The sequence below is a fragment of the Arachis hypogaea genome, chromosome 4 (genome assembly GCF_003086295.3).
Source record: "Arachis hypogaea cultivar Tifrunner chromosome 4, arahy.Tifrunner.gnm2.J5K5, whole genome shotgun sequence".
NCBI classification, from domain to species: Eukaryota; Viridiplantae; Streptophyta; class Magnoliopsida; order Fabales; family Fabaceae; genus Arachis; species Arachis hypogaea.
This window is the reverse complement of record NC_092039.1, coordinates 83267992-83293998: the sequence shown is the minus strand read 5'-3', so window position 1 is coordinate 83293998 and position 26007 is coordinate 83267992. Positions and strand designations below refer to the sequence as shown.

Genomic DNA, 26007 nt, shown 5'->3' with positions numbered 1-26007 from the left:
TACTACGCTAATAGCCACAATTGCAGCACTATTGCTATCATGCACTGCCACGCGTCAGTGTGTGAATTGTGGCCCACACCCAGTTCCATATCCGTTAAGCACCGGACCGGACTGCGGTGACCCGAGTTATAAAATCCGGTGCATCGGAGGTATATTGTGGTTCGACGCACTTGCCGGGTCATCCTACATGATCAAATCCATCAACCCGACAACCCGCCATATCATAATCCAACCTGCCACACTTGATAGAAGCGCGTGTGTATCGACGGACTTGCATTTTGAAGGCATTCGCCTCAATGAAACCCTTCCTTTTGCCGTTGCCACCGGCAACACTATCATTTTGTTGAATTGTACCATCAACGCGCCTCACGCGCCGCCACTCGACTGCTCCGCAAGTAGCCCGTGCCACAGTTACATTAAGGACCATAAAGATGCCTACGCGTGCGGGCGTGTGGCAACTTGTTGTGCCTACAAAACCGGTGGGCCCCACAAGGAGTACGAGGTTCGGGTTCGCGGTAGTGGTGGTTGTGCGGCGTATCAGAGTTTTGTGGACTTTAACGGTGTGTCGGGGACACCAGGGAATGGGTGGCCAGATTTAGGGGTTGCAATTCAGTGGGTGGCACCACAGGAACCGGTTTGCAAGGGGCCAATGGATTGCAATGCATTGTTGAATTCCAAGTGTGGAGTGGGTCCCACAAGTGGTGGGGTGCAAAGGTGCTTGTGCATTGCTGGCTTCAAGTGGGATCCTGCTAATGGGTTATGTCAAGGTCTAGGAGGTCAAGCTCAAACTCAAGTTCAGAGTCAAATTTCAAGTAAGTTGAAAGCTAAATTGAAGCTCAAAGCCTGTTAAAAGAGAGAACTAAAATATATGGTTGAATTTTTAAATAAAAAATAAATAAATTAATGACTAAAAATAATAAAAAATAATAATAAATATTAATATTCTTTTAGTATTTTTTGTCGTTAAATATTATAAATAGCTATATGTATGTGTTAGAACACGAACAATTTGTAACTACTCTTCTAAATAAAAAAATTGCTATAGTAAAAAAAAAAAAAAAAAAAACCTAATCACCTTTTGGGGTTTATATTTTAGAAAAGTTACTAGGTATATCTGAAAATATAGGTATTTTAGTTATTTTAATAATTAATTTTAATTAATATATATTATATATATTTTTTATAATTCAAATTAACAGTTAAAACAATTGAAACATCAATATTTTCGATATACCTAAAACTCTTCCTATACTTTATACTTGATTATAATGTCACGGTAAGTGTCTCGGTTAGAAAACTTGTTAGGATACTATAAATAAAAGGTTTTAGTAAAAAAAATATTATGTGTATATTAGAATTAGTTATCAAAATTAGTCATTATATATTTATATATAAATATAGAATTATTTAATTTATTTTTAATATATATTTTATATTTTAATATATATTTTATATTAATAATTAATTTTAATAATCATATAGCATAATTATTAGTAAAAATGTAAATTTTTTAAAAATAAACATTCAAATTAGTTTCTAAAATGTTTGATATATAAGATATTTTAGTCTCCCAACAAGCTATTATTATCTAAAAGTCCTAAAAAATATTCTTGTTAGATAAATTGGTCTTTCGGTCAATATTAATATTTTTTTCTATCAGTATTCAATAAATAGGTCCTTACAAATTTGTTTATAAGACAATTAAGTCCAAAAAATATTATTATATATAAAGACAAAATAGCCTATTTTTTAAAACAATGGAGGGACCAATTTGAACCATGAGAATAATTATGGAAGACTTCTATTTAATAAAAATTTATTGGAGATCAAAGTGTCTGATTTAAAATTTTTTGAGGATCAATTTAGAGTTTATTTTTTAAATTTTTTAATACATTAAAAACATTAAAATTAAAAAAAATAATAAATTGATTCTTAACTTTTTGATTTGTAGACATTTAAATTTTTTAGAATTTAAAAATACATTTAAGTTTCTAACTTTTTTAAAATCTAGACACATTAATCTTTCGGTCTAATTTGTCTTATTTTAAAAACCCTTTCACGTATACATTCGTATCAACCAAGTCAGTACAACGAATATCATGTTTGATTTTTCGTTGGGCCTGACAAACCCAAATGAACATAAAAGATTGATATGTCCAAATTTTAAAAAAGTTAGGGACTTAAATGTATTTTTAAATCCTCGAAAATTTAAATGTCTACGCATTATGAAAAAATTAATAACCTATTTATCTTTTTCTCTTAAAATTATATTAAAATAATAAGTAAAATTTTTTACTTTAACTTTTTTAACCAATGTTCTATTGTTCTTAGAACAGTGTTAAGTTAGATCCAAATTATTAATACACTTTTTCTTGTGTTCAATTGATCCATGTTTTAGAAAGTTTATAACAATTATAATACTAAAGTTTATGCAAAATTATTGGTAATATTGATTTAACTATGTTAGGTGTATATTAAAATTAGTTACTAATATAAAATATATATTAAAATATAAAATATATATTAAAAAAAATTAAATATATTTTTATTTAATATGTAGTAGTTAATTTTAGTGATTGATTTTAATATACAAATAGAATTTTTAATGTTAATTATATATAGTTAGTTATATCATAGATTTTAACCAAGAAAATAAAATTTGCTAAGAAAATATAAAATGAAAAAAAAAAACTTTTAGTGGAAAAAAAAATATGAAATGTTGACATGCTTTATGACATTAAAAGATTAAATTCTCTTATTTTCAATAAAATTCCCTTTTTGTATTTCTAGCAAGTATGGATCTTAGTGAGGACAATTTGTTAGCTAAACTTATGAGTAAATTGAGTATAACCCTATGGTTATGTTTGTTTTCTAGAACTACGATAGACTATAGAGAATAGAACATTTGAACTAAGTATTGTATTTGACTATGAGAGACGAAAATTAAAAATTCAGTTTTGGAATATACAATTTTAGTTTTTTTGATATTTTTAAAAAATGAGAATATATGGGAGCTAAATTTTTTAGAGACAGAAATTGAAAAAGTTTTTAATAACATTTTTTTAATAAAAAAAGCTTATATTTAAATTTTTAAATTTTAAATTTACCTCTTATTGTTTATATTTATCTTAAATCAAATATAATATTAAAATATAATTTTATTTTATATATTTTATACTAAATATAATACAAAAAATTTAATATAATTTCTATTTTTTAGTCTCTATTTTTTAATTTCTATTTCTAAATTTAAGTCTCATTTTCAAATACAACCTATATATAAGCTAGATGCTTCATTGGCTACTTATAAAAGAATAATGGTGTTGATATAATTTTAGTATAAAAGAGGTTTATATTATGTTTGGTAGTTCGCTTGTTGAACGGATTGGGTTTGAAGGTGAGAAAGGTGGGGCAATTGGGAGATAGGTACAGATAGGTCTTGGCATGTAACTCCTCCGGATTGTCAAGTAGTGTATGTAAAATGGAGGGGGTGGTCCATCTGTAAAAGGACTCTGACGCCCAAGTTAGTGTCTGTACGAGATGGAAGGTTTATGTTAAGGTAGGTGACGTACCTGGAGAAGGGATAAGACCCTCCCCTAGTGTGATTTTCACCTGAATAGACCCTCTTTCCTCAAAGCTTCCTCTCCATCTACCTAACTCCAACTATCCAAGTTCACGCAAAAGGGGAAGGTGTCGCTCGAATCGCCTTGTGGTTGGCTCTCGTCAACCCATCGGATCAGATGTCTGCTTAACCTTGGACTTAGATTTGATGGACTGGACCAGAACATATAATATTGTCAATTGATAATTGGTTATATATATTTCAATTTACAAGTTATTTGCGATAAAATATAATGGTGGATCAAATATTTTTGTTACTCTGACACATTAACAGAATAATTAAGAGAATAAATTAAAAATTTCAATCATTACTCTTTAAATATTAGTGCAAAATATTTTTTCGATAAACCGTACAAGTTAATTATAAGTAATTTAGCTAATATGTATATGAAATCCTAAGTTTAAATTTGGATTCATTCCTACGATATATATAGCAAGAAAATAATTATAGCTATAAGAATGTTATTAATTAATAGTAATATTAGAAAAAAATGTCAAAACTTATTTTATTTAATATTTATTAATTATTATAATAATTAATAAATATTAAATAAAATAAATTTTGGTTGATTTTGATTAAATTTTTTATTTATCAAATATTTTTGATTAATTAATTCTAATTTCTTGCTAATTTTTACTTTGAAAAAGAATTGTTGAAATTTTAGATAAAAAGTGCAAAGGACATGAAAAGGGCACCCGCTGCAAAGCTCGACAGATAAAGAAAATGGCCATGGCTGGTATTGATGCCTTCTATCTATTATCAAATAAAAGCTCACTTTTGTACTATGGTTAATGGCTCCCATGCATTGAGCTAACCTTGTTTTTCCTTTTAAATTCTTTTTTGTGATAAATATATTATCTTCTTTCCTTTTTTTTATAAATACATCTTTTTTCTTTAAAAGCAAATAAGCAATACGTCTTTTGAACATTTTTATAATTATATATAATTATAGATTGCATACAGACATTTATTTGTATCATATGATATTATTTAAAAATTTAAGTTTTGATATCTTTTTCATGTTTGAGTTATTTTCGTGATGTTAGATTGCCTCTAACTCGTTGATATTCAAATAACACCACTTCTTTTTCGTAATTGACATTCCTAAAATTTATTGTTTTCAGCTGTGGCTGCTTCCTTAGGTGGAATAATCACCATTGCAGTAGTAATTGGAGCCCTTTTATACAAGAAGCAAATTGAAATGAAGAAAAAAGCAAAGAAAACCTTGAACAAAAAGAAGAAAGAAATACTCACAAGTGCCAAAGCAACTCCATTGTCATCAAGGATCTTCACGGGCAGAGAGATCAGGAAAGCAACCAACAACTTCGCCGAAGAAAACCTCATCGGCTCTGGTGGCTTCGGCGAAGTGTTCAAAGGCACCTTTGATGACGGATCCATAACTGCCATCAAGCGTGCCAAGCTTGGAAGCACAAAAGGCATTGATCAAATCCAAAATGAAGTTAGGGTACTCTGCCAAGTTAACCACAGAAGCCTAGTGAGACTCCTTGGTTGTTGCTTGGAGCTAAAGCACCCTTTACTAATTTATGAGTATGTTTCTAATGGGACACTCTTTGATTACCTCCATCGTCTCCCTTTGGTCGGAGTAGGCGAAAGGCAACCACTTAAATGGCACACAAGACTAAAAATCGCACACCAAACAGCGGAAGGACTTTCATATCTTCACTCTGCCGCCGTGCCCCCAATCTACCACCGAGATGTAAAATCTAGCAATATTCTTCTTGATGACAAGTTTGATGCCAAGGTTTCTGATTTCGGCTTGTCTAGGCTTGTTGAATTAGCTGAAGAAAACAAGAGTCATATCTTTACGAGTGCGCAGGGGACTCTTGGATACCTTGATCCGGAATACTACCGAAACTTTCAACTGACCGATAAGAGTGATGTTTATAGCTTTGGAGTTGTGTTAATGGAGCTACTCACTGCTCAGAGGGCTATTGACTTTAACAGGGAGGAAGAGAATGTGAACTTGGCAATGTATGCTAAGAAGAAAATAGTTGAGGACAGGCTTATGGAGGTTCTTGATCCGTTGCTTAAAGATGGATCTAGCAATGTGGAACTCGAAACTATGAAATCTTTGAGTTATCTTGCAGCTTCATGCTTGGATGATCAGAGGCAAAAAAGGCCTTCTATGAAAGAGGTTTCTGATGAGATTGAATACCTTATTAATGTTGTTAAGGGTCAAGGTTTCAAATCCAAACTATAGACTTACTATGTTCCTATTCCCCCGTATCAAAATAACTTTTCCTTTTATTTTTTAATACATCAGTTTTAATAATGACTCTAGACCTCTAAATGAGAATTAAGAAACTATGTCATTTAAATTATAACTCGTTGATACATCTCATTTACTATTGAATGGGATGTAGAACTTATTTTGATTCAAGTCAACATTGCGCGTGATACTAAAAATATTATGAGTTGGTAATGAGGCGAGCCATGTATTTACATATAATACAATCCTACAAAACCAAAAGTAAATAATGTATGTGTTCCTAGTAAGAATTATTATTTTAGCTTTGAAATTTTTCAAGTTTCTTATTTTAATTGCAGGGTAATCTTATAATGGTTGCTTATGAGAATAGCCAATGAATGTAATTTGATTGATTATTATGAAATTGTACGACAGAAGCCTATATAATATAATTCACTATTTATAAACATATATAATTGATACAAGCAAGCACGGTATAATTGACACAAAAAATCAGTTATTATACAATAATATATATTTGTTGTTTATGAAAAAATTAATTATATTATTGTAAAAGAGTTTTATTATTCTCCTATAATAAAAGAGTTAATAGTCAAAATCGTTCCTAAACATACCTCGATTTTTATTTTTGTCTCCAAAAGATAAAATTAATCGAATTCATCCCCAAAAGATACTCTACTTAATCACGTTTGTCCTTCCATCATCGCTTTCGCTGAGTTCGCAAATGTTTGCTGACGTGTATGTGTAGTTAACTACCAGCGTGGCATACAATCAAAACGACACGGTTTTGATACAATGCTCTCCTAGCCTTGAAACGTAGTCGTTTATTCTTCAGAAGAGATATTCAAACGTTGCAAAGCCTTACTCCCTCTCATATCAACCATCTCTCTTTGTTTCGCTCCAAAACATATCGTCTCCTTCAAGGTATGCTCTAGGTCTCTCACCCAAGTTCTGAACCACCCCATCAACATTCGTTAGTGTTGGTTGATGATTATAATAGAGGAGTTGCTGCTACTGAATGCAGAATTGATCGTATCATAGAGCAGCATTGATAGTGAAAGAAGCCATTGCGACAGTGCGAGATAAGGATGAAATTTTTTTCATGAATTTTAAGTTATTCTATGTTGTGATGTATTCCTAATGTCGTGGTCTTAGTGTTCATCTGATTTAGGGTAGGGTTTGGAGTGACCAAGAATTTGTATGAATGTTCCTTTATCATTTTAGTGTGTGAGAATATGTTGCTTTAATTGGCTCTATGATGATTTTTAGTTAGAGATGTCTGAATTTAGTGATGGTTCTGTTGCATGTTTATTTTGTGTTAATGGTTGATTGGTACAAACTGGGTTTAGTCGTTGGTGACACATAGAGAATAGCTATTACTAGTCTGTTTATTATTAGTGTTTTCGTTAGGGGTGCACAGACCCGGTCCGGCCCGAAGGCCCGGCCCGGTCCCGAACACTTTAGGAACTAATTTGGAGTGATTTCATCGGGTTTAGGGTCGGGTATGGGTCTCAAAAATAGACCCGGTCATTATTTCGGGTCGGGTCCGGGCCATAGCTCGGGTCACCCGAAGTCGGCCCGGTGGCCCGGTCATCATACACAATTAATATTTTGTGTTATTAGTGATGGATCATGACTATTCTTACGTGGAATTTAAGTATTGTAAACCTTAATATTTTGTGTTATTAGTCATTATAAGACTATAAGTTAATATTTTATGTTTAGAATGCATAAGATTTTAGACTAATACATAAGATTGTGTTATTTGTATTGATTTAAATATTTGGTATTATTAGACAATATTAGTATTGATTGTGGTTATGCTTTAATATTGATTGTGGTTATGCTTTAATTTTGAAGAATGGTTGGTTCTTGTTATATTTTTCTAAGTGAATTTTACCATGTTAACTAATGGTTGGAGTCTTGGAAATTTGGATATTTTTACATGCTAGTTTACAAGAAGGTATCAACGTAATATAATGTTAACGGCCCGGTTTTCACCCGGTATAATTGTGGTCCGAAAGTGTATTGGTTTCATCGGGTCTAGGACCAGGTTCGGGTCTAATAAATAGACCCGGTGTATATTTCGGGCCGGATCTGGGTCACATCAAATCTGGCTTCACCCGGCCCATGTGCACCCCTAGTTTTCGTATTTATTATTGTAGATAGAGGGTCCCCTCACGATATTTGTGATTCATCATGGTGAGTTGTTTAAAAAGTGTGAGGATGGAGAGATAGTATATGAACCTGATAATACAGAGGTATTGATGAGTGTTGAAGGAGACACACTTGATGTATTTTTTGTAAGGAGATACTATAAAGAGTTAGGATACATTGAAACTGGAAACTGTTGGTGAAAAATTTCTGAAGTTTCCATTTCATCCGAATTGAAAAAGTTGGTGACAAATGCAAATTTACTTGTATGTGCAAGGATTGTAGAAGGAACCAATATTTGATCAACCTATACTTTGAGAATTGCATCTCACAGCCATGTGTAGTGGACAACATGGGGTAAGATATAATTTTTTTGGAAGCAGGAAGTAGCAAGAAGAAGAAGAATTTTTTCCAGGCTAAGAAGCACCATTCTCAACCTGCCAAGATGCCCGCTACAATGCACCCTCATCCCAACAAACCAACCTTTCATCCCACTAATGTAGCCTCACAGCCTAGTAAGCCCAATTCTTAGCCTACTAAACCAGCCTCACAGCCCAATAAGCTCAATAATCCTAATTCTCAGCCCACCAAAATAGCATATAAGTCCATAAAAATTACCTCTTAGCCCACGAAGACTCCCTTACAGTCCACAAAATCCCACTCTTAACCCACCAAAATCACCCTTTAGGGCAAGACAGTCCTACCTCATTCCAAAACATCATCTTGACATAACTTATGTCAATAGTGATAGAGACTTATTTGCAATATTTGACAATTTATAATAATGGACAAAGACTTGTTTCCAACTTTAAATATCTACTCCCATTCAAGCCATGCAATTCAATACAACATTACATTTTCACATAACATAACTGGATTTACTTAGAAATACATATCAAACAATAAAGTATGACACTAATTACAGCTATTCCAAACGTGAAAATCATTAGCAGTTTCAAAACTCTAACTTCAACTTCCAAGCTGCCCAATCTCCATGCCACCTTCACCCTCCATTCATCATAATCACTTTCATCCTCACTACAAGAAAAATATATTTTAGCGACAAATTTTTAGTGACAATAACATAATAGCCACTCATTTCTTAATTCAAGTTATCTTTTTGCGGTAATTATATATTTACGATTATTACTATATATTATAATGACAATTGTTATTATTTCCATTAATAAATACAAAAAAAATAATTTTTGCTAAACAATTTTTAGTGACCAGTATTATTCTTATTAGAATTATATTCTAATGACAATTATTTTTATTATTATCACTACATTTTTAATAAAAAAGTTTTAGTGGCCATAGAATTATGGCTAGTATTATTTTTATTAAGATATTTTTTTTATCTAAACTAAAGAAATAAGAGATTCAGAGAAATTAGAATCCATAGAAAGGGGATTTATTGTGCATGAAGAGAACCAAAGAAAGAGGTCTTAGAGAAGAGAGCCTAAGCTCACTGCCGAAGCTCGCCGTAACCGTTGCTGTCGCTGCCGTCCTCGCCACCACAGTTCAGATCAAGCAAAGGCTCATACCCATCACTTTCTATCTTTCTTTCTGGTTTTCGATTTAGGGCTCACGAACTCGCTCTTTGACTCAGATCCTTCTTGCAGCTCCGATTCGCTCCTTTAGGTATCGCCGAGTCGACTCGTTCACAGCTTTGATCTACTGTGCTCTCTCTTACAACTCCTTCATTTCATTCTCTTACAATATTTTTACTGTTTTAGATCTTGCGGTTCCAGTTCTTAAGCTTCGAATTTAGTTTTCTGCTATTAATGCTAATTCTTGTTTGTGCAACTGAAGTTTTGTGTCGTCAATTGAACTGTCATTTGGTTTATTTTTATTTTTAATTTAAGGAATCTGCAATTTGGTTGATTCCTGATTAACGTGCCTTTGGATGTGTGTTTTTAGCTTACGAGCTTGGTTTGAGTGTTTTAGGTTAGGAATCTGACGAATTTTTCTTGGTTTTAATGTGTGTTCATTCAACTTTGTCATTTTTTGATGTATTATTACTTTTTCAGTGTTGCCAAGTGTTGGTTTAGTCATTGTTTTTTATTCCTTATTTTTAAGTATGAATATTGTTAGTTTGAAACTTATACTGTGTGGATGTAATGCTTAGTTTATGTAGTATAATTATGTTTGAGAAGGTTGAAGGTACTGAGGTGAACCATCAGAAGGGATAAGCACCAGTTTCTATTTATAGTGCTACCCTTCTCTAAAATCTTTGCTTTTGTCTTTTGGGTCAGGATCTCAAGTTGAGGTATCTTTTCTATTGTTCTGCTCAATTTTGATAATTTTAAAAGACCAAAAACCCAACTATCTAACTTGCTATGTGTGATGCTAAAGGAAGTGAATAGTTAGATTGTTAAAAAATTAGCAAGTTGTATGTCTTTAATACTCTTTGGAACTAGTAAGTAAGGGAAGTTATTTTTATTTTTAAAATATAACATTTAATTTTTACTACTAGTTATTTTAGCATTTTTGTTTTTTGTCAGACATAATAGTCTTGCCTCCATTTTTCGACGTGATTCACTTTGACTCGCAAATGTGGCATTAAATGTCTACTTATGTGAAAAGGATAAAATAGTCTCTGACCATCTAATAAAAAACTTCATCATTTATGGTGTCTTTTTCATTGTTAAGGCTTTATGTTAAAATCCATGGGAGAAACATTAGCAACCCTCTCCATTTCAAGAACTCCTAAAAATCTGTTTCGGGTTTAAATTGTTTGAGGCATTCTAATTTAGAAAACAACTTTAATTATCTAAAATTCATCTTACCTACTTGAATATGAATCAAAGTCAAAGTAACAAACATTAGTGTTAAACCTTACAAACTTACTTCATTGCGTTTTTTATACCTAGATTTCTCACCCACCAAACCCCAACCAAATGGCACCACCAAACACAAAGGATTAAAGAAAATGAATCAAAGATAAGAGAAAGAGGGGAACATGTTCCTTAAGAATTCAGGCAAGACGTTCGCCATCATCACCGTTTTCTTCTGTTTCTACTTCTTCCTCTTTTTCTTCATCCACTTCCTATGCCATGTGTTCCTCCATACGACAACCAGGCAGTGTGATTCTCTTTAGGATTCTACCTCTGCTTCTCCTGGCGATGAAGACGGCGACAATTCTAACTCTGGATTCTCCTCAAGCATGTGATATAAAAATTTTGAGTTGTAAAAACACATGTAGCACATAAAAATAATTAAAAAATTTTTATAAACATATCAAAGCATATATAAAAATAAATAACATAAAAATATTAAATATTAAATAATTTTTTATTTATTATCAATATTGATATATTAGTAAGTTATAATGTAGTTATTAATTCAATTTATAAATTAGAAGATGATGATGATTCATAGGCCTTGATTTAATGCTGACCATTTATCGGTTTCAAGTTTAATAACATTTTTGGTTTGGGAAAGAAATAAATGAGAAAAGTACAATGAATTGGTTTTTAAATCCTCTCATTTTTCATATGAAAGTTATATAGATATGATTTATATATCTGTTAATTTAATTTTTGTTGGTGCCAATATATTTGTTATGCGGTATAGAAATAAAATAAGCTTTGTTTTAGATGGTTTTTTTGTGGGATCAGGACAACTTGAAAGAACCGTATCTTTATAAAGGAATTTTATTTTACATTTTCCTCATTTTTTTCTCAATTATGGACTTCATTTTTTTTATCAATAATAAAAAAAAGGTTTAACAAACATTCCTAATAACCATGAATTGGGCTGGTCCTAATCATAAATTACTTATTCAGCTTAATACAATATCTCGGGTAGCAATATGTTTGGGGCCGAGTCTAATAATTTATTAAATCAATAAATCCTATGGGCCACGTTTGGAGATAATAGTATAAAAATAACTTTTAAGTGTATTCATATACTAGTGTTTGAATAATTTTTAACCGTTAATTTTAATTATAAAAAAATATATAATATATAATTAAGATTAACAGTTAAAATTTATTGAAATACGAATATATTGATATACTTGAAAGTTTTCTAATGCTATAACGTGTCTTTTTTAAAATGTGAAATTTTTATGGCTCCCACACAATTTCATGATAATTAATATAGGTGTTTAAATTTAAATCGATCTAAATTAAACTACTCATTCAATTCAATAATCTAAACCAAAAATAATTAAAATCGCACTAATTTAGATTTGAGTGGATTCTATTTTTTACAAATTGTTGGATCGAATCAAATTTTAGATCTATTTCTTATCATCGATCAAATTCAATCCAAACCGCATAATGTGCTATAATATTATTATTATATTTATAATTTTACTTATAACATATTCAATTTATTATATATTTTTATATTATTTATGTATTATTATTATTTAATAAATATTTTATATTTAAAATGTGATTTATTTATTTATTTATTTTAACTAATCTATAATTTTATTTTTATTATTATATTATCCTTAATTTTTTAAGATATTCTTAAAACTTGTTATGTCATTGTTAATTACTTAAAATTTGATATGAAATTTGTTATATATATATATATATATATATATATATATATATATATATATATATATATATATATATATAGGTGATTGCTATGGTGCCTACAAATGTTTGTCTAACTTCTTAAAAGGGATTAAAAACTAATATTTAATTTTAAAAATATAAAAATAAAAAATTATTAAATATTCAAAACTTACCGTATCAAATAAATTAGACAAAAGTTAGACACCATAGGTATCATAGAATTTACCATATATATATATATATATATACTTTTTATAATTTATAAAATCACAAATTCAATCAAATTCAAACTGCTTAAAATTTGATTGGATCATATGGGATCAGATTTTTTTTTAAAAAATCATCTGATTTAAATTACACTGCAAATAAAATTAATATTCAAATCAAATAAATTTTTAACTTAAAATTAATCCAAATTGTACGGCAACACCCTTAATAACCAGTAAACGTACCAGCGCTCCATTAACATTAATTGGACAGGCGCAGGTACGGTGGGTCCTCGTGGATTTGTTTCTTTCCAACAAAAAGATAAGGTGCGATGCTTTTGGATTTTGCAATCTTTCAAAGTAATATAAGCTGCAGTTATTGCAGAGCTAGCGAGTAAAATGGCAAATGAAATCCGTTTCTTCGAGCTGAATACTGGAGCTAAGATCCCTTCAATTGGATTGGGAACTTGGCAGGCTTATCCTGGTGTTGTTGCTCATGTTATAGAGCACGCTATCAAGGTTCTCATCTCATCTTTCATTCCATATTCTATATATATTTCACATTTTTTTTAAACAATTAGTTATGCAAATGAAATGAATGAGTTACAGCATTTTAATAGGATTTCAGTTTGGCATTTTAACTACCAATATAAGTTTATATACGAAGTTGTGAATGATTTCCTAATCAAGTGAAAACAAAATTAGTTATTTAATTTAAACGTTAATTTAATCATGTTGTACAGGTTGGATACCGCCATATTGATTGTGCTAAAGTCTATGGCAACGAGAAAGAGGTACGAGCCATACCCGAACCCTTTTTCTTTTCTTTTAAATAAATCGAGAGTAAATGCTTTTTTACTTTTGGGGGTGTTCATAGATCAGATTTAATCTACATAACTGTGTTTATCTAAATCTGATATAAAAATTAGGTTATATGGATCGATCCGCAAGACTATTGAATCAGATCGAATTGCACAGTAATAAAATCATATTGCAAATTTTGTATAGGTATCCGTATATTCACGTATCCACAAAAATAAAGAAATAAATAAGTAAATATTTTTTTTATATTTTATTTCAACTAATAATTATCATATATGTTGTATTAATTTAATTTATTATTTAAAAAATGTATGCTTAATATTATTTTAAGAGTAAACATATTTAAGAGAATAGAAAAAATGAATTTTATTAATATTTTTTAATAAAAATAATCTTTTAAAATATTTTTGTAATTTGTGCATATCCGATATCTGATATCCGATCCAATCCGATCCGACGATTTTAGTGCGGATTAAATCGAAATTTTTGTCATATCTAAAATCCGATCAGATCTACTAACCCCTATTTTTTTTCTGGTTGGCGAGAATAAATACTTTTCTTCCTTTGAGATAGGGATTTTATTTAAATGAAATAAAAAAATATATTATTTATCCGTATGAATCAATTTCAAAAATTTTACTAAGATGTGCAAGGATAATTTACCTTAATAAAATAAATAGAATTAAAAATGAAATAAATATTTGAAATTAAAATTAATTATATATTTTGTCTTAAATATCTTTATATAAATCGAATCAAGATGATTCAATTTATATTATTTACAAGTATAATAACCCGTGCCATGCACGTGATAAGATTGAAATTATAGTTTTAAATTAATCTATTAAAATTAATCTAAATTATAATAATTTAATTAATAAATAAATAATATGATGTGCATTGTTCATTTTTTTAATATGGTATTAAGTGTATTAACTTGAATATATCTATTAAATGTATAAAAATTATGTTTGAATTATTTTATTCTCTAAATAAAATTATCACATTTAAAATATTTAAATTATGATTTCCATTATAAATTATAATTATGATTTTAAAATTTTTTATATGATATTATATTTTTTCTCTACTTCACTACTAATATACTAATATTGCAAGTTTAAATTATAGTATCTTACTAAATCTTGACTGAAAAAAAATATAATTACGTTTTTCTATCATTCAATTTATTTATTACCCCATGTACTAACATTAATGGCATTTTTTTTAAAAATATATTGATAAAAATAGATATAATATGATTATAAATTAAATATAACATAAATAAATAAAATATATAAATAAATACTAAATCAATATGTTTACCAATGCTTTTGTTAAATTTTGTAAATTAGAGAATAATTATGTATTCGGTTGTTTGGTGATCACATAGATAATCAAGTAATTAGATTATAAATTGACAGCGTGCATCTTTTTTTTCTCTCATTTTTGAATGAAAGCGAGAATTAAAAGAAATAAATAGTAATACATAAAAAAAAGATTTTACATCACAACACATAATTATTACCAAAAGATATTTTTTATATTAAAATATTAAAATTTTACATACTACAAATCATGAAGATCAATCACAATGTTTTAGTCATTTCTCTCTATTTTTAACCATGGTATAAATTTTTCTTTTCTAGCCAAGAGTCTAATAATATCTAATTGAACAAAAAAAATTGAATTAAAAGTACCAAATTAAGGACAAATGGGTAAATAATATAAGAAATTATAACTTTGTATGTGTATAAAATAAAGAGAAATTACTCATTTGTTTTATGTTAAACGATAAAACTAATAGTAGTATATTAATAAAAGGATATACTTTTAAAAAAAGTCACGATACAATTTCAAATATTTTTATAAATATACAGTTAAAATTTTTGTTATCAATAAAATGATGCTATTATACAATTTCTTGACGAAACTTAAAATTAAAAGAAAAATAGTTTTGTGTGGGTTAATATAAATTAACTACGTACCAAATAAGTAGAATCGTTCATTTGTTTGTTTCAGTACATCAGCATGGGCAAGCGAATTAAAATGATTATCCGGAATTTTACGATCGTCGATCGTATATACTATACATGACTCATTCTTAAAAGATATTTTGCACGTGTGTGCAGTCGGAAAATATATTCCACTTGATTCCTCAATCTTAAAATTTGAGAAGAAATAGACCTTCCTTTCTACCAATTCATTTTCAAATATTTTTATCAAATAATTCTTGATTGAACAATGAATTTTTTGTAATGCAAAACAAATTAAATATAAAAGCTATTAGCATCTACAGAGTTATTAAAAAGAATTGTGTTTGACATGTGGAATGGAGTACTTATTATAAAATTAACTTAAAATACGAATTACAAAGATTTATAAGAATTTAATTTTGATGCACTAACAGTGTAAAGTAGTTTTACACGTGCATCCAATTACGTAATGACATATACTAAAAATAACTATTTTTCACATTGACCGCGTGAATGGTCATCCAAAAGAACGGCTGTAATTGCACGATTGTGTAAAACGCTTTACACTGTCAGTGCATCAAAAATAAACTCTATTTATAAACTAAACTTGGAAACAATTGCTCAATCAAAGAAGAATAACAAATTAGAAAAAAAGAATGCTTTGACTCTTAGATTTAGACTCACGAATCGCAAAAGAAATCTATATATAGCCTTTAGTAGTACAAAAATAATTATAGAAATTAATTATTGATAACAATATCAATTTAATACTATTAACGTTAGTATCATATTTATGGTAATTAAAATTATAAATTTATATTTATTTTTTATTTTTAATTTTTGATATCTTAATCCTTTTAAAAATCAGTTTTGCTTTTTTAAAATATAACGTGTGTGCTGTTTAGACCTTTTCTATTATTATTATTATTATTATTATTATTATTATTATTATTATTATTATTATTATTATTATTATTATTATTTTGACATCAATATCAATTTATCACCATTAATGTATGTATTAATTTTCCACTAATTATGCTTGATTAAAATAATAATTAAAAAATAATAATTAAAAAATATTAATGATTGATAATTAGTATCAATTTGTATTAATATATGTATTAACTTGCATAATGATTGAGAATTAGAATTATATAAATTAATATAATAATTAGAATGATTAAAGATATGTAATGATTGACAATTAGCATAATAATATATTAAATATTAATTTTTATATAATTATAAAAAGGATATTTTTTTAAAATAGATTGAGAAGAGAGTAAATATAATTAAATATATTGAAAGTAGTGCTTTTATTTAAAAAAATTCATAAAAAGTTAATATCTCATCTCCAATATTTCTAAAAATACACTAATATACCAATAATACTAATAGTTAAAAAACAATTGTGGAGACTCATTAATAATTAATATCTAAAATAAGTAAATTAAATAACAATAATTGAAAAGAAATATTTAACAAATGTGAGAAATAAAAATAAAAGAAATTAGTAAATAACAAACATAAATATATTAAAGAATGTATTAAATATTAATTTAATATAATTATAATAAAAATATTTTTTTAAGTTAATATAATTTTGCATTATTCATTAAATATTAATTATATATTATAATATAATTATAATAAAAATATTTTTTAAAATAAATTTATTTAGAGAAGTATAAATTAGTTATTAATAACTGGTGCTATTATCATATAATTATCATATCATATTATTATTACTATTATTATTATTATTATAAATATTTTCAATTGATAATTGATAAGTAGTTTAATAATGTATTAAATATTGATTTTATATAACTATAATAAAGATATTTTCCTAAATTAGTGTAATTATGCATTATTATTTAAATGCTAATTATAATATAATTATAATAAAGATAGCTTTTCTAAAATAAATTTAGAAGAGAAAACAGTGCATTCATTTTAGCGAAAAAATGAATTCATAAGGAATTGACACCTCACTTCCATTAGTCGAAAAAAAACTCAGTTTTAGTATATTAAGTGAAAGTGAATAGTTGTGCTTGAATCATTGTTAATATATATATATATATATATATATATATATATATATATATATATATATATATATATATATATATATATATATATATATATATATATGTAGCATTTAATAAATCCGATGAAATAATGTGTAGCAAAGTAAAACATACAGGAATATATATGCGTTGTGATGTGTTGTCAAAAGTAAAGAAGGAAAAAAAAGGAACAGAATGAGGCAGAAAAAAGATAACACCATAAAAAGACTAAAAGACAATCGTTCAGTTGAATCAATCAAAAATTATAATGTTGCATTTTTTTCATCTTCGTTATATTATTTGCTGATAAATAAAATGCTCATCATTTTTGTTGAGGGAAAAAATGAAAGAGAGAAAGATATTCATCAGCACATACATATATATTATTGGTCACAAATACAATAGGATGATTGACTTGACCAAAAATTGATTTATCGCACAACATTAATTTGTAAATATCGCGTGTTAGATAAGCAATTGAAAATCGTAAGAAAGGACCTCTTTTCTATTAGAGTGCTGCCGAAACAACAACGTTAATAATAATAAGCCTGAAATCAAAGAAAAAAAAGAAAGAAGAAGAGAAGATGGTGATAAGAATTGAAGAGTAAAATAAACAACTTCGTATGTAGCTATTATTATAGTTTGTGAAATTATTTAAAACAAAGAAATAAAAAAAGTAAAACGAAAAATCGCCTTTGAAAAAATATGAAGAACCACCGTCAAGAGGCTTTAGGTATTTATATGTTTAAAAATAAAAAGCCCATCAAAGTAATTTATTATTCACATTATAATTATAATCTCTTACCATGATTCTTGTATAATAATTTATTCTATTAAATTACATTTATTATTCTTTTCTTTCTATTATTATTTACGAAAGTCAAATATAAGTATGAATTTTTAAATAATTATGATATTTCAAAATATTATATTTACAACACTAAATTAATCATTATATATATATATATATATATTATACAAATTAATCTCTTATATCCATATAATATCATAAATATTTTGTCTTTAAATATTTTTTTATTTTTTATTAATATAATTATAATATGTTCTTTTTTGCTACTAAATATCATGGTTATTAATTATGTATATGTAGTAAGATGATCCAAAACTGACATACAGTTGATAATTTAATAATATTTAATAATTTTTAATTATTAATTTTATATAAAAACATCTATAATAAATTATACAGAAGAAAGTAATTTTTTAACTAAATTAATATATATTTATTATTTTATTACATTCAATTAGAATAAATAATAAATGATCTATTTTGTTATGTGTCTTATAATTAAAGTAACGAATTAAAGTAATTGATAATAATTGATTGATATAAATTATAATAAATTGTGGAATATTTAAATATCTAATCAAATAAATTAGTTGATATAATTAATTTATTGTAATGAATTGAATTCAATGAGTTAAAAGAAATAAATCAAGAAACACTCTGAAAAGTATGTCACGTCAATTTCATCGTTAAGTATAAAAATCCAATTTTTATATAATAGAATAGATAGAATAGATAGATAAATAGAATAGATAGATTATTATTATTATTATTATTATTATTATTATTATTATTATTATTGTTATTATTATTATTATTATTATTATTATTATTATTATTTTGCTTGATTAAAAATAATAATTAAAAAATATTAATAATTGACAATTAGTATTATACAATTAATATAATAATTAATATTAACATTCTTGATTGATAAGTAATTTAATAATGCACTAAATATTGATTTTATATAATTATAATAAAAATATTTTCTTAAATTAGTATAATTATGCATTTTTTATTAAATGCTAATTGTAATATAATTATAATAAAGATATTTTTATAAAATAAATTTAGAATAGAAAATAATACATTTATTTTGGAGGAAAAAAACTCACGAGGAGATGACACCTCACATTTATTAGCTGGAGAGAAAACTCAGTTTTAGTATATTATAAGTAGATAGAAATAAATAGATAGAATTAATAATAATACACGAGTAATTAATTAAAATAGTTTATATACGGGTTTTTCAAGTTATTATTATTATTATTATTATTATTGGATAATGAATAAGAATTAGAATTATATCAATATTTTTAAAATCAATATAATTTAAATAACTAAAAATATTTAAAAGCAATGTGCGTTATTAATATCATAAGATTTGATCATTTTATGATTGGAATCAAATATTTTTATCATGATTATCACAGACCGATGTAATTATTATATCATTATCATATATTATTATTATTATTATTATTATTATTATTATTATTATTATTAAAATGATTAAAAGTATTTTCAATTGATAATGGATAAGTAGTTTAATAATGTATTAAATATTAATTTGATATAATTACAATGAAGATATGTTCCTAAATTAGTATAATTATCTATTATTCATTAAATATTAATTATAATATAATTATAATAAAGATATTTCTATAAAATAATTTAGAATAGAGAATAGTGAATTCATTTTGGAGGGAAAACGGAGTCACGAGGGATCGACACCTCACCTTTATTAGTTGAGTGGAAAACCCAGTTTTAATATATTAAGTAGATATATAAATTGAATCAACTAAAATTGAATTAACTAAAATTGAATTAATATGCAATATAAAAATTGAATTTACCTAATTCAATTTACTAAAAGTTAAACGGGATAAAAATGAAATCATTCTAAATCGAATAAGCTTAACAAAAATAAATCAAATTATATCCATTCGATTTACTAAAAAAATTGTGTTTTTATTCGGTGAATAATGCGGTTCCATAAGTATCCCATCTTATATGAATGTCAGACAATAATTAATTATCTTATGTATGTATATACATATAAAATATGAGACATTATTATATGGATAAAACATACAAATAAATTAAATCTAACTTAAAATTACACAATTTATTCAAATAAAAAAATGTTACATAAACTTTTTTGTTAGCACATTTTTATATAAATCAAATGAGTCTCATTCGATTTGTCATTTTTCATACTAATTTGAATCGGTGTAATTTAAATTATTATGAAAAAATGAAAATAAAAAATACCTAAGTCGATTTATGTATGCAATTCACGTCTGTAGTAATTCGAAACAAGCTATTTCGATTTATCCCTAGTTTTCTCCTTCCATAATTTGAATGGGACTGATGCAAATTATGCATGAATTTATAAATCGAACTAGGCTTATTCGATTTATTGTGAGGCCAATCTATATAAATATGAGATGAATGTGAATTCCTTATGAGAGTGAAACACAATGTATAATGAGGATTGTTTTTTAGTATTGGTGCACTATAGATGGTCGATTAAGAAAAAAACATTCCTGAATTAAGTTTATTGATAAGGATCCCCTTAGTGTTTTTTTGAAACCTTCAATGAACTTCACTGAGTTCCTGAATTTTATAATCCAAAAATTGGGGTTACAAGGCGTGAAACGGGTTGAGAAGTTATTCTATAGAATTTCGATTTTAGTTTTGCGGGATGATGTGAAATACGATTCGTTTGTCATAGGGGAGTGACAAAAATTTAGAAGTTTTGTTCCATTGTTGTCAGCAGTTTTCTACGGTCAGAGCCCATGAGCTTTTGGCCAGGCTTGTAGATATGATCTCCAGCTCAGAAGGTTCGAACCGAAATCTCTAAGCTCCAACAACGACAGCCTGTTGTAAAAAAAAAAAGACTTTTTTATAATAAATTTTTTTATCATTTTTTTAAAAATAAGTACTTTTGTGATTAAGAACTTGTTTAGATGTTATTTTTAAAAAATATATTTTTTTAATATTTTTTAAAAGATCTTTTACAAAAATAAAAGTGATTTCATATTTAGATATTTTATATAAAAATATCTTTTTATCTATTAATTATATTTAAATAAAATAAGATAAAAATATTTTTTTGTTTATTTATTATGTGATAAATATATTTTTTAAGAAAAAATATCTTTAAAAAAAATATGTAAATTATAATTTTTTAAAATAGATATTTTTTATTTTTCTAGTACTTTTATTTTTATTATTAAAAATTTGACAAATACACAAAAAAATATCATTTTTTTTTATCGATTTAATGATGATCAAATAAACACTAACAAACCGAATACAAAATAACTTATTAAGACCTTAGTTAAATTATTCAAACTTGTCTTAAAAATAGTGGCAAAACTTGCATTATCCACCCCAGTATATTCCCTGTATATTTCCAAGTTCCCTTGTGCTACTTCATGCATTCTTTTCATCATTATAATTTTAACTAACTAAATTAGGTCATTTAATGACAAATGTTTACACTTTTTTGTTTCACCATACCATACCATACCTATATATTATCTTAGTTATAATGCCTGAATTTTTGAGATATTGTCTTGTCCCTCTCCTATATATCTTTAACTATGTGGCAGATTGGTTCAACATTGAAGAAGCTATTTGAGGAGGGAATAGTGAAGCGCGAAGATTTGTGGATTACTTCGAAACTCTGGTTCTATTAGTATATATAATAAATTAATTATTTAATTCCCACCTTAAAATTAAGGTGATGCCAAAACATATCATCATTGATGATCATATATATAATTAGTTCTTTTACTCTCTATATATGGATGTGTAGGTGTTCAGATCATGCACCAGAAGATGTTCCAGAAGCATTTCACAGCACCCTGCGAGATTTGCAGCTTGATTACATAGATTTATACCTTGTACGTAATACTACAGAGTCTATGCCTCCATCGGTTTAAAACTCAATGTTTGCTAATATTTTTGAGGTGAAAGAAAAAGTTGAAACATTTACACTAACAGTTTATAATTCTGAGTTTCTTAAGATTCATTGGCCTATTAGAGTGAAAAAGGGAAACTTAGGATTTCCAATGAAGGCTGAAGAAGAAGTGGCATTAGACATACCTGCCACCTGGAAAGCAATGGAAGCACTGTATGAGTCTGGCAAGGCTAAAGCGATTGGTGTAAGCAATTTCTCATGTAAGAAACTTGGTGAATTGTTGCAAGTTGCTCGTGTTCCTCCAGCTGTGAACCAAGTAGAGTGTCATCCTTTATGGCAGCAACACAAGCTGAAGGCCTTCTGCAAATCCAAAGGGGTTCACTTTTCTGTAAGTTTCATACCCCAGAGATTATCTTAATAATTTTGTCCAAGGGTGATGGTAGTTTGATGAGCAAAAATCAGTTATTGCTATTATTAGAATGTGATATCTGTTAAGTCAGTTAATAACGATTGTGCAGCTATGCTAGTTTAGATGCTAGTGTATGTGGCACACTGTGTGTCTCATTAGGGCTGTGTTTGTTTTTAGGAACGGGACACTGAGACAGAGACACGGAGATATAAAATTGTATTTGACATATGAGACATGGAAAGCGACATTGTCTCTAGAAACACTGAATTAGTATATTTTGTGTCCATCCTGATAGGAATGACACAAATACACTAACAATGGACACAACTTATTTTTTATTTTTTCTTTCATTATTCTTATTAATTTTTTATAATTATATTTTTTATTATTATATTTTTCTTCTCAAATTTTTTTAATGAAAAAAATGTGAATAAATTGAATTTTCATAATTTGTTCTATTTTATCACCAAACAGAATACAAGAACACAAAATTTTGTATCACTATCCTTTGTGTCTTGTTCTCAATATTTTGTCTTGTCTTTTGTCAGAAACAAATACAACCCAAATTTTACTTGTAATGAGTTCATCAGTTCACAATTGTAGCTAAGCTTTCATTACTTGCAATACACGTTTTTACACTTCAATCTTCTCTGTTTTCGATTCTTCTCTTCCTTTGTTGCTGAGTTATGCTTCTTTGGTGTCCAAGATCTCTTGTTATTTAAACTCATCAACTTATATATGTATATGTTTAGGGATATTCACCTTTGGGATCCCCTGGTTGGCTTGATACTGACGTTCTGAAGCATCCAATTCTAAAAGAAGTTGCTGAAAAATTAGAAAAGACTCCTGCACAGGTGGCTCTACGATGGGGACTACAAATGGGTCATAGTGTACTTCCAAAGAGTTCAAATGAAGCCAGGATTAAGGAAAATTTTCATGTTTTTGACTGGTCTATCCCAAATGAATTACTTGCTAAATTTTCTAAGATTCAACAGGTATGTTATTCAATACTAAAATAAATATAAAACTTTATTAGTACATCAATCATGTTATGTGTATACAAAAAAATCAACTATCAAATTTGCTACTAATATAAAATACATATTAAAATACGAAATACACATTTAAATTGAATTAAACAACATATATATTTATATAAATATATACTATAACTGATTTGGTAACTGATTTTTAGTGTGCAAATGACATTTTCGTTAGATCCATTGGATAGACTTACAATATTTGTTACTTTGTTCATGTACACACTAATTAAAAATTTAATAAAAACTAAGAACTGATTATAAAATTTTTCTTTTGGCTAAAGATATACCATATTTAATAACTGTTATATGTATGGGATACATGTTTCTCTGTTAATTGCATTCAACATTAATAATAATGAAAAGTACTTAATAAATGTTATATCAAAATGTGAAAATGACATATATATACTGAACCATTACGAGTAGTACAAAAAAGTATCTACAAATTAAAGCGGCAATACTTATAATGTGGAGGTTTTCTACCTTAATGATAAGTACTCTATATTAAATTATTAATATTTAAGAGTTTGGTTTTAGATCATCACCCATCATGCAAATTACATCTTGTTTTCTATCCTCTAATAATTATCGGTTTGATGAGATCTTGCAATAATTCATTTTGAATAAAAAGGCTAGAAGCCTAGGAAATCTTGGTGCTTGATCTTATGGATTTTCATGGAGATGTAATTTTGTGACATTTTTTCCCTTTCCACAGGTAAGATTACTTCGTGCCAGCATCTTATTCCAAGAAACTGATGGAGTCTCCGAATATGAAAGAGAAGCGATGTGGGATGAAGACGTTTGAGAAGTTAAATAAGAATAAACTTTTGTCTTGGCCGTTCCTTAATTTTCTTGTTCTTTATTTTTCTGTTTTTCGAAAATTATGCTTATGTTTAGCTATGTTTGTGTCTTGTGATCATTAGTGTCTTAGTGTCTATGCCTTAAAGTTATGAATGTCCTATGAATCCATCATCTTTCTTGAATAAAAAATGTTCTTAATTGAAAAAAAAAAGATTTGCATGAATTTTGAATTTTATAACAGTTTAATTATTTTGATGTGGTGGCAATACTTTTGTTTTCTGAATGTATGCTTAAACAGTGCATATGTATCTTGAATTTGTGGTTCATGAATGTTGGCTCTTGAAAGAATGATGAAAAAGGAGACATGTTACTGAGGATCTGAAAAATCATAAAAATGATTCTTGAAGCAAGAAAAAGCAGTGAATACAAAAAAAAAAGAGAAAAAAAAGAGAAAAACGAAAAAAAAGGGAGAAAAGAAAACGAAAAAAAGAAAGAAAAATAAAGAAATAAAGTTGTGATCCAAGGCAAAAAGAGTGTGCTTAAGAACCCTGGACACCTCTAATTGGGGACTCTAGCAAAGCTGAGTCACAATCTGAAAAGGTTCATCCAATTATGTGTCTGTGGCATGTATGTATCCGGTGGTAATACTGGAAGACAGAGTGCTTTGGTTCACGGCCAAGACTCAATAAGTAGCCGTGTTCAAGAATCATCATACTTAACTAGGAGAATCAATGACACTATCTGGATTCTGAGTTCCTAAAGAAGCCAATCATTCTGAATTTCAAAGGATAGAGTGAGATGCCAAAACTGTTCAGAGGCAAAAAGCTAAAAGCCTCGCTCATCTAATTAATACTGATCTTCATAGATGTTTTTGGAATTCATTGTATATTCTCTTCTTTTTATCTTATTTGATTCTCAGTTGCTTGAGGACAAGCAACAATTTAAGTTTGGTGTTGTGATGAGCGGATAATTTGTACGCTTTTTGGCATTATTTTTAATATGTTTTTAGTATGTTTGAGTTAGTTTTTAGTATATTTTTATTAGTTTTTAGTTAAAATTTACTTTTCTGGACTTTACTATGAGTTTGTGTGTTTTTCTGGGATTTCAGGTATTTTCTGGCTGAAATTGAGGGACCTGAGCAAAAATCTGATTCAGAGACTAAAAAGGACTGCAGATGCTGTTGGATTCTGACCTCCCTGCACTCGAAGTAGATTTTCTGGAGCTACAAAAGCCCAAATGGCGCGCTTTCAACGGCGTTGGAAAGTAGACATCCTGGGCTTTCCAGCAATATATGATAGTTTATACTTTGCTCAAGATTTGATGGCCCAAACCGGTGTTCAAAGTCACCCTCAGGATTTCCAGCGTTAAACGCCGGAACTGGCACAA

General features: G+C 27.6%; 2 protein-coding genes across 3 annotated transcripts; both read left to right on the top strand.

Moving 5' to 3' along the window:
• Positions 1-276: 276 nt before the first annotated feature.
• LOC112794981 (wall-associated receptor kinase-like 20) lies at positions 277-6077 on the top strand. The gene is made up of 3 exons (XM_072235677.1): positions 277-812; positions 4270-4358; positions 4747-6077. The coding sequence occupies exons 1-3, from the start codon at positions 760-762 to the stop codon at positions 5841-5843; spliced, it is 1239 nt and encodes a 412-aa protein (XP_072091778.1). The 5' UTR covers positions 277-759; the 3' UTR covers positions 5844-6077.
• Positions 6078-13002: 6925 nt separating this feature from the next.
• Positions 13003-24832, top strand: LOC112796910 (NADPH-dependent aldo-keto reductase, chloroplastic). 2 transcript variants are annotated; one of them, XM_025839588.3, is made up of 7 exons: positions 13003-13272; positions 13497-13547; positions 22058-22134; positions 22264-22351; positions 22475-22756; positions 23530-23772; positions 24536-24832. In XM_025839588.3, exons 1-7 carry the CDS (start codon positions 13153-13155, stop codon positions 24623-24625), a joined length of 951 nt encoding a protein of 316 aa, XP_025695373.1. In that variant the 5' UTR covers positions 13003-13152; the 3' UTR covers positions 24626-24832. The 2 variants fall into 2 exon arrangements, with proteins under 2 accessions (XP_025695373.1, XP_072091779.1); XM_072235678.1 differs by having other exon boundaries at positions 13108-13272; positions 21220-22134.
• Positions 24833-26007: the final 1175 nt, after the last annotated feature.